Genomic DNA, 12,185 nt, shown 5'->3' with positions numbered 1-12,185 from the left:
GGCCCAGGAAGAATACTGAGGTCAATGACAGGTGGGGCCCACGGAATAAAGCGGCGGTGGAGAGGAAGGGGAGGGGGAGGTGCAGCAATGGCGGACAAGCCGAGCCGCGGGCTGGTGCTCTACGCCGCGGGCCACGCGGCGCTGCTCCCTCCGGCCAGCGGCGGCGGAGGCGGAGGGAACCACCACCTCGACGCCTTCGCCTCTCTCGCGTCGTGCGGCTTTCTGTCCCTCCGCTCCCCGGCCCCGAGCGGTACTGGTGCTGATCCGGCGCGCCCCTCCCCCTCTGTGGTTCTACTCGCTGCTCTAACGAAATGAGAATTTTCTTTTGTGGATTTGATTGTTGTAGGTGGAGAAGAGAAGTGTAGCAGCACGATTCTTGAGCTTGCGCAGCTGCTCGACGTGTATGACGATCTCTTCCCCGGAAAGGTGAGATCTTTCTTCCACCGGTTTGCACCATGCAGAAGTAGTTGTGTAATTGTGTGTGTGAGAATTTAAGTGTGTAATGGTGCTTGTAATTTTTTTTTGTTTCTTGGTAGGATGAGGAGACTGGTGCTGGAATTGCCCAGGTGGATCCACAGCAGCTAGTAGTTCCCAAGCTATCTGAGAGGTTTGATGTGTGTGGGCTTTGCTTTGTTTTCTGTTGCATTGTTCATCAAACAGGTCTGACCAGCTTTCATGGTATTGCAGGTTTATGGGGATCAGGGCTGCCATGGTCACCAATTGCCCCCTTGTTAGTTCCTTTGCAGCAAATCTTGGCTTTCGTGTATTCCGGACTGAAGATTTCGTTGCACAATCTGGATCTTCCACTGTTTCTAAGGAGACTGGAACGATTTCCCGGGCATCAAGTCTACTTGGATTTTCAGAGGGGAATGTTCAGGAGGCATCTGAATTTGATCTAGTGTTTCTGCATGTTGCCATGGAGAATACAAACAGCAAGTTGGGGAAACTGGGAATGAAGACTGACCTAAACCGGCTTGATAAATTAGTCGGTGCAATCATGGAAGCCGCACCCATCAGTTCAGCTATTGCCTCCCGTATTCATGTATCTGTGATCTTGAGCTATGGATCTGCTGCTGAAAATAAGGATGAGTTCTCTATCTCAAACTCCTCGACTGAAATAGATTCTGACTTGAACCTGCTTCGCCCACGCCAGAGCTATACTATGAAAGCAGGAAATACATTGAACGATATTAGGTATTGTTGTTTGCTGCAAATGAAATCCAGAATGATGTTTTCGAATATAGCAGTACTATGAAAGCAGTTTCTTCTATAGTAAGTCATATTTATGTTACAAATAAGAGTTCCATTAGATTTTGTCTGATACATGCCTACACATCTAATATGTGGGGTGAATAGTATCACTGTCTTCCAGGTGTAATTAGCTTAGATACTTCATACTTGAGGACTAGCAGCTTTCAGCCGCTATTTGGTTTGATGAAACCAAGTCTGAAAATGCGTTATTGAAACCAATACATGAAGGTCTGAAAATTATTTTCTAATTGATGTTCATCAATCCAGATAAGCTGATTTAATATCTGCCAACACTTGACCCTAGCATGTTTCGGTCATTATAAGTGTGTCTAGCAATTTTGCATAATGGCAAACCCAGACTAACACTGATATCATTATCGCGCATCTCTGCAGGAATCATCATCCAATGCTGTTAGCACAGTGGCAGGAAGGAGTAACACGCTCTGATTTGACCAAAGGGTTCTCTTTTGAGGAATTCATAAAGGTTTGCACAATCAACCTGTTTAATCTGTACCTGAAAATTGGAATACTTACCAAACACTTCATTTGTATTCCTTTCTCCATACTGCTTATTAATTTGTTGGTTTTTTAGTTGTTTACGGTTCAAAACACTAAATCTCCCCCTTTTTGTCTTGGTTGCTTATAGCGTTAGAAATATAATGCCAGTTTGTTCCATCAAAATATGTAATATCACATTAAATTTTGTAGTAAACAATGTCTGTCATATTGTACACATCACTCCGTCCTTCGTTAGGAAAAAGGCGTATCATTTTGTAAAAGGGTTTATACCTTCGTCTTGGAGGTAGCTTTTTGTGTGAGACTGCCTATTGGTTGTTTAAGATAAATGTGCAAGGTATTTCAACGGAATAATCAGCTTTGCATGTACAATTCTGCTCATATTTTTTTGTTTTGGCAATACCATACCATACCCACAAACTTGATGAGTTCATCTGCACTTGTGTGGTCATGCACCATAGTCCACAGCACCATATAGCAACTCTTCATCTGGTGATATTAAGTTGTTAACTGTCAAAAGCTGCTGGGATGATTATCTACTTACCTTTCTTTAACTTTTGTTTCCATGCCAAGCTATAGGATTATACATGTCATATTTATTCATAAACTATACAAGAAGGGTGCTACGTTCCTGAATAAATATGCTCCACATGAATACCCATGCACTAGTTTTAATTCTTGTAACTAGTTCTGCAGAAATCCCAAGCTATACCTGGCAGGGCCATGATCCACTGTGTGGTGTTACTATCTATAGCATTTCTTTGCTTCCCCATATGTTTGGGCATGATGTTTTATTGGAAGGTTCCAAGTTAGACCATGTTGTGATTCATATGCGTTTCACTTGGTCAAATGGCTTATATTTGTTTTGACACATTTAATTACTCCATTTAATCTGGTTTCTTGGAGGGATATGACTAATTTCATTCTGCTATGTAATCAACAGCGCGGTGGAAATCTTGCTATGCTTGCTGAGTGCTTTCTACATGAGGTGGCATTTAAGCTCTGGAAAGCTCCTAAATATGGAGCTTAGATCCGCCTGAGGAGATCCTCTCTTAATAAGCCGCCGGAAAAATAAAAGGAGCAAGTTATTGGATCAGTTCTTTCTGTAAATGGGAACTGAAGATATTGCAAATAGATGAGAGTTTTTGGAGGAGACGTCTGCTCCTGAGGTTACAGAATTTGATAAAGGGGATGCTGGTAAACTGAAAACTGCTACAGTTTTTTACTGAATTGATGGAGATATGTACTGTGTTTAACCGATGTTTTTGAGTGGGAGATCTTTCCTGAGCTTCTGTGAAACGCTTTTGCTGTTTATGTAGAATCCATTTGCTCGAAACTTTCTAATGTGTGAGCCGTTTCGGCACTAAGTTCAGTAACTGATTGATGCCATCCCCTGATCTTTGTAATCTTAATCCTTGATGCTACCTAGCTGGTCCAAAAAATGGTGTGGCTGTAGCATCTTTTTTCTTTAAATAAGAACAGTACTGGTAGGATTGATTCAAGAGAATAATAAAAGCAGCCATCGTGTTCCCTATCACTGGCTTCTTTGCAACTTCAGATCGTCGCTTTTGACTGCATTGATTTGCAAGGTTGTGTTTGTCATGTATGCATAGATAGCAAAAGAATTGCAAGTGGTGAAGTGGAACCAACCATATGAATGGTGTTCTTCATTTGCTGACAGCACAGGGCTTCTACTTCATTTTCTGCTTAATTTTTCTTGTGTTTCAAACGTTGAAATTTGTATGAAAACCAAACTGCTTTGTCAGGTTCAAACATAAACTGTAAATGTACTCTTTAAAATCAGTATAATTCTTGTAAAATTCTGATGCAACCTGGGTGGTTAAATTGCTAGAACCATTTCTTCCAAACAAACAGCTGAGAGGCAAAATTGCTGATGCAACCAGAGTTGTTTACACGTCGCAATGCACGCAGTTTAGTATGGTTAGCCTGCATTTGGTATTGTGAATGTCATCATCATCTCCAGAATCCATTTTGGTTAGCCTGCATTTGCAACTTCAGAACACGATGGCCCATGCGATGCAATTAGTCGATAGCCAATTCGATGTATGAGTTGTTGAGCGTATGAGGACGCAGAGGTGGTCGGTTGTATGGGGCTTGTCATTTCGATCACCATCTACCAACGAACCGATTGATTGATTGATTTGATTGATGGATGGAATCTTAATTCTAGCAATCCATCACAAAATTATTGGCAGTCTTTTGGAATAATACTCCCTCCATTTTATAACGTAAGATGTTTGATTTTTTTGTTATAATTTTTTATCATCTGTCTTATTCAAAAATTATGGAAATATTATTTATTTTGCTTGTGACTTAATTTATTATCAAAAGAATTTTAAGCACGACTTATCATTTTTTATATTTATACAATTTTTTTTGAATAAGACGAATGATCAAACATTATAATTAAAAAAGTTAAACATCTTACATTATGAAACGGAGGTAGCAGTTGTGTTGGAGGTATTATGGGGGTACTGATGTGGCCTAGCTTATCCATGGTTATGCATATTTATTGACATAATTTGTCTTGGAATTTATAGCTACGTCTATACAAATGATCATCTGTTATGGAGGTAACAGATATATTATATGACTCCAGCCATCTCGATTCAATTCACGTTATCTATAAACGCACGCAGATATGTTTATTTGGCATTAAATTTAGTGGAGACATATTCGTCATTAGAGTTCGTCTCATGTGTGATGTGTGCGCGCAAAGAATAAAGGGGTGATCGTTTAACTTATTAAGGGAATAAGGCAAACGTCAGATTTGTAAAAGAATAATTTATAAATGCAACCTTTATATATATGTGTGTTTAGAGATCAAAATGGTGGGACTGAAAAATAAAATATAATTGAAAATCCAAAAATATACTTTAAAATAAAAATTTAAATTTTGGTTCGTAAACGTAAGCAGAGTAAAAAGATCTAGCTGGAAAAAAGAATTGCAATAGCAAGAACGAAATGACTAGCAGCTGCATTGCATGGTAAGGTTGTTGCACGGTCATTGTCCTAGGATATGGAAACCAGTTCAACAAGTTGAACCACCCTGGCTGCACTTACTCGTGTCTTCCCTTTCTCCTTGGGCTCTTCTTTCCTTTGCTTGCCGTGTTCAGCTCATGTGTCACGCATCCCAACTGGTTCACTCTACTTTAATGCCTTTTTTTGCTCGATTCCTCGGATGATTTTAAACATTGCATCGCACTGCATGATGCCTCCTTTTCCATATACTGAAAATTCATCTTGACTAAAGAGGGAAAAAAAACATCATAGGGAGATTTGGGGGGAAGGAGAAGAAAAAGGAAGATCAATGAAACAATGGTTCTCACTGGGGAATGATAATTGAGTATTACTACCTCCGTTTTATAATGTAAAATTTTCTAGCGTATCCTAAATTCATATAGATATCAATGAATATAGATATATATATATATAAACAATATATATTGGTTAATAGATGAATCTAAGCATAACTAAAACTTCTTACATTATGAAACGGAGGGAGTAACTATTATAAATTTAAAAAATAAATTAATATGGATTTTAAAACAACTTTTATATAAGAAATATTATAAAACACGTTGTTTGTTTTGTAGTTTATGAAGCATGCTTACTGTAAATAAGGGGAGTTTTCACTTAAACATGTAGGAAGAACATATCAACGAAAAATAATTTATAAGTAAAAGTTTTATATATGTATTCTTACCCATCTAAAATAAAACTAAAAATAAATTATGATGAAAAGGGCCTTAAAATTAATTTCAAATATAAGGTTTGAAAATTTAATTTTGGTTGAAAAGCATAAGCAGAAGATTAGGACGTATCTTTTCGCGTGCTCCTCCGGCGATGGAATTCCCATTCTGGGTGTACAGTTCATAAATTCAACGCCATCCGAATAATTGTCTCGTCGTGCTCCTTTTTTCCCCTTTTTAGAGGTCGTCGTGCTTGAGCATGATGAACCACTCGTGTTCAAGCAGGCACCGACAAAAATACACATCTCTGCTCATATAATTATCGAAATACGGAGTATGTATGATAATTTAAGGGTAGAACTTTTATATCTATATTGTCGCGGTTTAAAATTCAAAATCATAAAATAGACTACAATGCAAAACAACAAAGTTAATTCTAAAATTAAGTTTCAAAATTTAATCTTTAGGTGTTCTGATAAGTTGACAAGCAGACAAGTATTAGTAGGAAGAAGTGAGCCGTTTGGATGCCTGGAAATGCCATATCTAATCCAGTTCAACTGAATATCATGCTGGTTCAAAAATCTGCCAAAGATTAAGCTCCAAAGCCTGGCCTGTATTCAGCAGGACAATAGGATTTTTCAAGAACAATATTGCTACCTCCATATTGTCGGTGGTTGATGTTTGCTTACAGGCAAGAAATGCTGATGAGAGAGATGGTGATTTCAGATTTAAATCAACTGGCCAGCTAGTTAATTTCACACTGCCATCATCTTAGCCATCAGCTCTGCATCATCATCATCATCATCGAGCTCTAGCACATTCAGATTAATTCAGACAGCACACACTCCAAGTGCTGTGTCAAGTACAAGCTAGCTACTAGCCCGAACAAGTTTTCTTCTTTCTTCAGCTTCAGCTTGTGGTGTCCCTGTCAATTTACCTATCATACATACGGCCGGTAACTTGTTATTATCCTCCAATCTCTATCTCTTTAACTCAATCATCCATGAACAAGTCCATTAATTTCCAATGAGTTTCACATCTTACACAAGTACAAATCATCTTTGGCTGACAAAAAAAGTTCACAAAGGACAATCATAAACGAAAAAGAATCTATCATCCTGCCAAATTGCCAAGTTCCTAGTTCCAACCGCTGATAGATGGGTCCTGCATCGCGGATACCGTCCGATCAAGATCCAACGGCTGATGATGTGCTGACCCTTCTTCCCTAGAGGAAACAGAAGGAAGCTTCTATTGTTTCTGACTGGCTCTCAGATGAGATGGCTGGTAGAAGTAGTTGTCACCAGTGACAAATTAGAACAGTTCGTCGAAAGAGACGGATTTGACTAATGCCGAGCAGATCAGCCAAACTTTAGTTGGCCAAAAAAAGGTTTATTTTTTTCCTGATACATCAGCATCCCAATCAGACCATGAACAGAACTTGCATTGCTGTGATCCGGTCAGAGCAAGGAAGTATGGAATTGTAGCCATCTCTTGCCAAACCATGTCTTCACACAAGTCAAGGGGAAGGGAACTGACAAAGTTGCAATCTTCCCATTGCTTATGCAAATGCCACTATGACAGTAGTTGTGGTAGGCAATGGCCAATGGTGGTCCATTTCGTTCTTTTTGGTTAATTGAACCCAGGGAGAATCGTGGTCCTGTTCATGTCCTACTTCTCCCCCAATTATGGTACTGATCATCTGTCAAACCGAACATGGAACTTCACTGTTCTTGCACCAATAAAATGATCACTCTACTAATTTGCTGTGCAAGAACAATGGAAGATCAAATGCACTTCAGTTTCTTGTTTAAAAAAATGTGTTTGTTTGTAGAGAAAAGGTCATTTTTTTGGCATGGTTTGGTTTGGTGGAGGCAGTCTAAGAGATCATTGGATCAATTGAATTGACACAAGAAGATACACTCGAACACTTGATGCTTACTAGTAGCATTTTGTATCTTGACATTTACTTGTAAACAAGCAAGCAATAATCACAAAGGGTATAAATTACTCAGCTTCTGCACATATGTAACATGATGTTCTTGTTCATCCTCTTTTTTTTTTCCAAAACAACAGATTAAATGAATGTTGCTAAAGGAAGAAGAAGGGGTAAAAAGAATTTCAAAAAGAAAAATAAGTTAAGCAAGAGAAGGCACAGATAGATACACCAACCTATCTATCTACCACCACCACCACCACCTCGTGGGCTTGAGCTCCTATCAGTTTGCAGCTCTCATCATGCAGGCGGCAACTTGTCGAGCGCCTCCTGCAATGTCTTCTTGAACCTGTCCATGTCCATCTTGATGTTCTGCTTGTCCAGGTACGCCGTCTTGAGCGCGTCCCAGCCTTGCTTGTGCACGGCGTAGGGATCGGTGAGCACCTGGTGGTTGCGCGGGTACTGATCGATCAGCGAGCTCTCTTCCAGCTGCACATTGTAATCCATGTAGGTGACCTCCATGTCCTTGGCCGGGTTCTTGAAGGTGACAGAGGTCAGCCACTCCAGGCCCCCGAATGGCACCACCTGGATGAGGATGGCGCCGCGGGGGAGGAACACCATGTTGGTGAGGCCGGCGCCATGGACGCCGATCATGACATCGGCGGAATTGACCAGCTGGGCGAAGGTGGACATGTCGGTGTGCTGGTCGGGCTCCGCGATGCGGACCTCGAAGCCCATCGCCGCGGCGGCCTGCCCCATCTCCCGTTCGTTGAGGAACCGCCGCGAGTTCTTGCGGGAGATGATGAGCAGCCTGGGCTTGCCGTTCCCGGTGATGCCGCCACGGGACGCCGCCGCGCGCTCCAGCCCGAAGGCGCGGCGGAGCGCGCGCTTGAAGTCCACTACCGAGACATGGCCCGGCGAGCGCTTCGGGTCCACGCCCATGTCCTTGTGGAAGGTGGCGCCGACCACGATCCGAGGGAAGCAGTGCACGTCCTTGTCGTTGTCGATGTCGAGGATGTCGTACTTGGTGAGCTGCCGGAAGAAGAGGTTGAACTTGTTCACCCACCATGGCTTGAGCCCGCTGAGCAGGAACTGCACCTCGCCCTTGAACTGGTGGGTGCTCAGGAACAGCGGCATCAGCACGTCGGTGTAGTCGTGGTACAGGTTGCCGGAGAAGCCGCCGTTGGAGAAGACGAAGGCCGGCACGGAGTGGTTCCTGGTGCACGCCGGCGCGGCCGCGGTGGCCGGCTTGAGGGTGAACTCGCGGACGTAGGCCATGGCGACGGGGTCGTGGTACCGCGCGTACGGCTTCGTCTTCCACTCCCTGTCGATCCCGCCGATGTAGATGGTGGAGGCGTTCCCCTCCACACGAATGTCCCCTCGAGCCTCGCACCGCTCCGACCGCTTGCTCGTCATGTGGCAGGTCGGCTTCCTCTTCCCGCCGCCGGCGACGACGACGGTGGTGGCAGGAGTGGTGGTAACCGCAGGCTCAACGCCGCCGCCGCCGCCGGAGCTCTCCTCCTCCTCTTCCTCCTCTTCTTGCTCTGCAACCAAGAGGGGCAGATTCAAGAACGCAATCTTCGAGCGCAACACCGCACCACGATCCGGCGAGCTTAGCTCGCTAGACTCACCTCCCACCGCCTTGGTCGCCGGCTCGTCGGTCTCCATCCTGATGCTGGAGTTCATCTGCTCCTGCAGCTGGTCGTCGGGCTTAGCTGCAAGCACAACAAGCCGGCCGGCCGGCGGCGAACATCAGCCAAGCAAAAAACTAAACCAGCCGACCAAATTCCAAACTTTCCAGCTGCAAAATCAAGAAGAACAAGAAGCGCGGCGGCGGCGTACCGAAGGGGGTGGAGCAGTATCTGGCCTTGACGATGCTGAGGACGCAGAGGGAGAGCAGCATGGCGGCGATGATGACGCCGTTGCTCACCCGCCGCGGCTCCTGCCGGCTCCGCATCGACGGCTTCATCTCTCCTCCTCCGCCGCCGCCGCGCTCCGGCCACCGCTTGCCCTAGATCTGGAGCAACCGCAACCGCAACCGCGTGGCGGTGGTCTCCTCCTCCTCTCTCCTCTCTCTCTCTCTCCTCGCAAGCAAGCAAGGAAAGAGGAAGAGATGGCTGTGCAGGAGAGGAAGGCTCGAGAGGAGAGATGCTTTGACACTTATGCCTGCTTGGCCTGCTAGTCTCGTCTCGTGCGTGCCCAGCCCAGCTGGATCTGAAACTACTTGCCGATTAAACAAATGGCTTAATTAGGAATCGTTTGATAAGATTACCGAGTCATTAACGTCGAGATTTTATTATAGCGGAGGATTTACCAAGCTTTAGGCCCCCTTTGAGTCCAACGATATTTTTTTTATTTTCGATGACATGTTTCTCATAAAAATTTTATATCTACCTCAAATAAAGGTTGCCTCTTTGGTCTTATTTAGCATGCTAATTCTAAGATTTATATTTTCTAGAGCTAGAGAATGATCAAATGATTCAGCTCCACTACAAAATTGGACTAGAGCATATCCGAATGATGATTGTTTCATTTTTGTTGAAGAACAAATAACATATTTATAAAAAAAATAATTTTTAAATAAAAAACTATATATGTGTACTTCTATAAATCTAAAAGCCAATGCTAAGAAATAAATTATAGCGAGAAACCTTAAAATCAGCTACATAATCCCTAAGCTAAAAGATGTGGATGTAAAGTTACAGAGCAGAGTTAAAAGTTACAAGTAAAAAATCTGTCAAACACGTCATAATTTAATCGTTTAAACCCTTTAAACAGTTTAAAAAAATATCATACAATCCTTTGTTTCTGATTATCTCATACAACATCTTAATCACAGTAATTAGCAAAAGCATCTCAGCAGAGGCAGCGTTGGTGGCCGCGACGTGTGGTTGACCAGCCGCGGGGACAGCGTGGCGAAGCCACCAACCCACCGGCGGCGACGGCGAGCGGCGGCGGCGGCGGGGCGAGGAGGAGGAGCCGGAGCGGCTGGCAGGGTGGACCCAGAAGGGGATGATTAATTAAAGTGGTATCACGTACTAAGCTGCTACTAATAATGATAATGATATTGCAAAGTTGCTTGTCCCAGTTGTTAACCAACACAAGGGAAGGGAGAAAGGATCTGGACTTTTTTGTGGCTGTGATACGGACCTGGTCACATCGCATCAGTCAGTCATCTGAAAGTGCGAGGGAAGGGGAGCTGACGGTGATTAGCATGTGATTAGTTTAGGGGAGATATTAACGAGTCAATAAAGTTGCTGTCAGGTGACAATAGGTTGGGAGGATCTTTTTCCCCGGAAATAATAAGTTTTTTAATTAGCACCGTTGTCTTTAGGATCTATATTTGACTGGTCGTCTTATTAAAAAAATTTATGTAATTGATGATTGTTTTGTTATGATTTGAGTTATTACTAAGATAACTTTAACTATGATTTATAGTTTTATATATTTCGATAAAAAATTAAATAAGACAAAAAATTCAAACATAAATTTAAAAGTAAACGACATTAATAAAAAACCGAAAGGAGTAATATTGATGATTTACCGAAGGTTGTTATCCTTCTAATGACCTCCATCAGACATCGGCTGGAGTACAGGCCTCCTAGCTTCTCTCCGGCGCTCACCTTACCGAGTTCTAGGGTCTGAGTTTGTTTTTCTCTACTTAGATATTTAGGTTTTTAAACGCAACATTTACAAATAGTTAAATGATATGTTTTTCATAATATTTTTATACGGAAGTTTACCATATCATTTTTCTTAAACATATTTTAACTTCATAGTTATTAATTTCATCATTTATACCATTCAATTGCTATCACAAAAATTAAAAATTATTTTAGAGAACATGCTCTCAACAGTGTAACATCTTTTTTTGCTAAATTCCGATTTAATTTGGTAAAAAATATTATTATATCAAATTTGAATTCTCGAACACTATCCGAAATTTCACTCAAAACCAACATTCGTACCATATTGAAAGCTCAAAATTCCGCTATTTTTGTTCAAACTTAAAACCCGCTTCTCTCTCGGTATCTCACTGATAAATGAATCACATATAAAGGTTTTAAATTGTACCACTACATTTCTTTGCCCCCTTCAATATTCAATTGTTAGCTGACCTTTTCTCTACATATATATTGTACAGTACAATGTATTATCCTTCCTTTGGACCTGCACAGTTGATGTACGCTTGTTGCTTGCCTGCCACATATTTGGTGCCGTTCATCTGAGCAGAATTAAGGGTGATAAGTGCATCAGAACAAACGATGGTTAGACGATAATCAAGTACATCGACACGTACACGATCATGTATACATGATGGTACGTAACGTACGTACACGGTACACGCGTCTACCGATTCACTCTGCGTTAGTCAAACCTGACGGTTCAGTACTTGAACCTGAGCGTGCAACCTAACGGCAGCAGCTAGGACCTGTAGCAAGAACTACAATGTGAGAACAGAGTCGTGGTCAAGTGTCTTCGGCTTTAGTTCGATCGTACTGTACATGATCTTTGGTGAGAGCTTAGGAATTTAGGGCCCGTTCGTAATTGACCAGAGTAACGTACGCACGTTTCTCAAACTGTTAAACGATATATTTAAAAAAAAATTATATAAAAATTCTTTAAAAAATCAGATTAACTACTCTTTTAAGTTTGCAAAAGCTAATACTCAATTAATTATGTGTTAATGGTTTTTTTCGTTTTCCGTGCGCTAATGAGATGAGTTTGCACCGTTAGTTTCGAACGCACCCCTAGACTGCACTCTTTCTTGT

At 42.1% G+C, this 12,185-nt stretch overlaps 2 protein-coding genes across 3 annotated transcripts; one reads left to right on the top strand and one right to left on the bottom strand.

Annotated features, from left to right (window-relative positions):
- The first annotated feature begins 63 nt into the window (after positions 1-63).
- On the top strand, positions 64-3,143 carry LOC102702068. 2 transcript variants are annotated; one of them, XM_006646788.2, is made up of 6 exons: positions 64-250; positions 347-426; positions 537-607; positions 688-1,194; positions 1,645-1,735; positions 2,711-3,143. In XM_006646788.2, the coding sequence occupies exons 1-6, from the start codon at positions 88-90 to the stop codon at positions 2,795-2,797; spliced, it is 999 nt and encodes a 332-aa protein (XP_006646851.1). In that variant the 5' UTR covers positions 64-87; the 3' UTR covers positions 2,798-3,143. The 2 variants fall into 2 exon arrangements, with proteins under 2 accessions (XP_006646851.1, XP_015688803.1); XM_015833317.1 differs by having other exon boundaries at positions 64-256.
- A 4,284-nt stretch (positions 3,144-7,427) lies between these two features.
- LOC102701787 (alpha-1,3-arabinosyltransferase XAT2-like) lies at positions 7,428-9,572 on the bottom strand. Its single transcript, XM_006646787.3, has 3 exons — positions 9,256-9,572; positions 9,045-9,128; positions 7,428-8,957 (listed from the first exon to the last, which is right to left on the bottom strand). Exons 1-3 carry the CDS (start codon positions 9,380-9,382, stop codon positions 7,714-7,716), a joined length of 1,455 nt encoding a protein of 484 aa, XP_006646850.3. The 5' UTR covers positions 9,383-9,572; the 3' UTR covers positions 7,428-7,713.
- Between the last annotated feature and the right edge of the window lie 2,613 nt (positions 9,573-12,185).

This window comes from Oryza brachyantha, chromosome 2, assembly GCF_000231095.2.
Source record: "Oryza brachyantha chromosome 2, ObraRS2, whole genome shotgun sequence".
Taxonomy (NCBI): Eukaryota; Viridiplantae; Streptophyta; class Magnoliopsida; order Poales; family Poaceae; genus Oryza; species Oryza brachyantha.
This window is presented reverse-complemented; position numbering and strand designations above follow the sequence as displayed.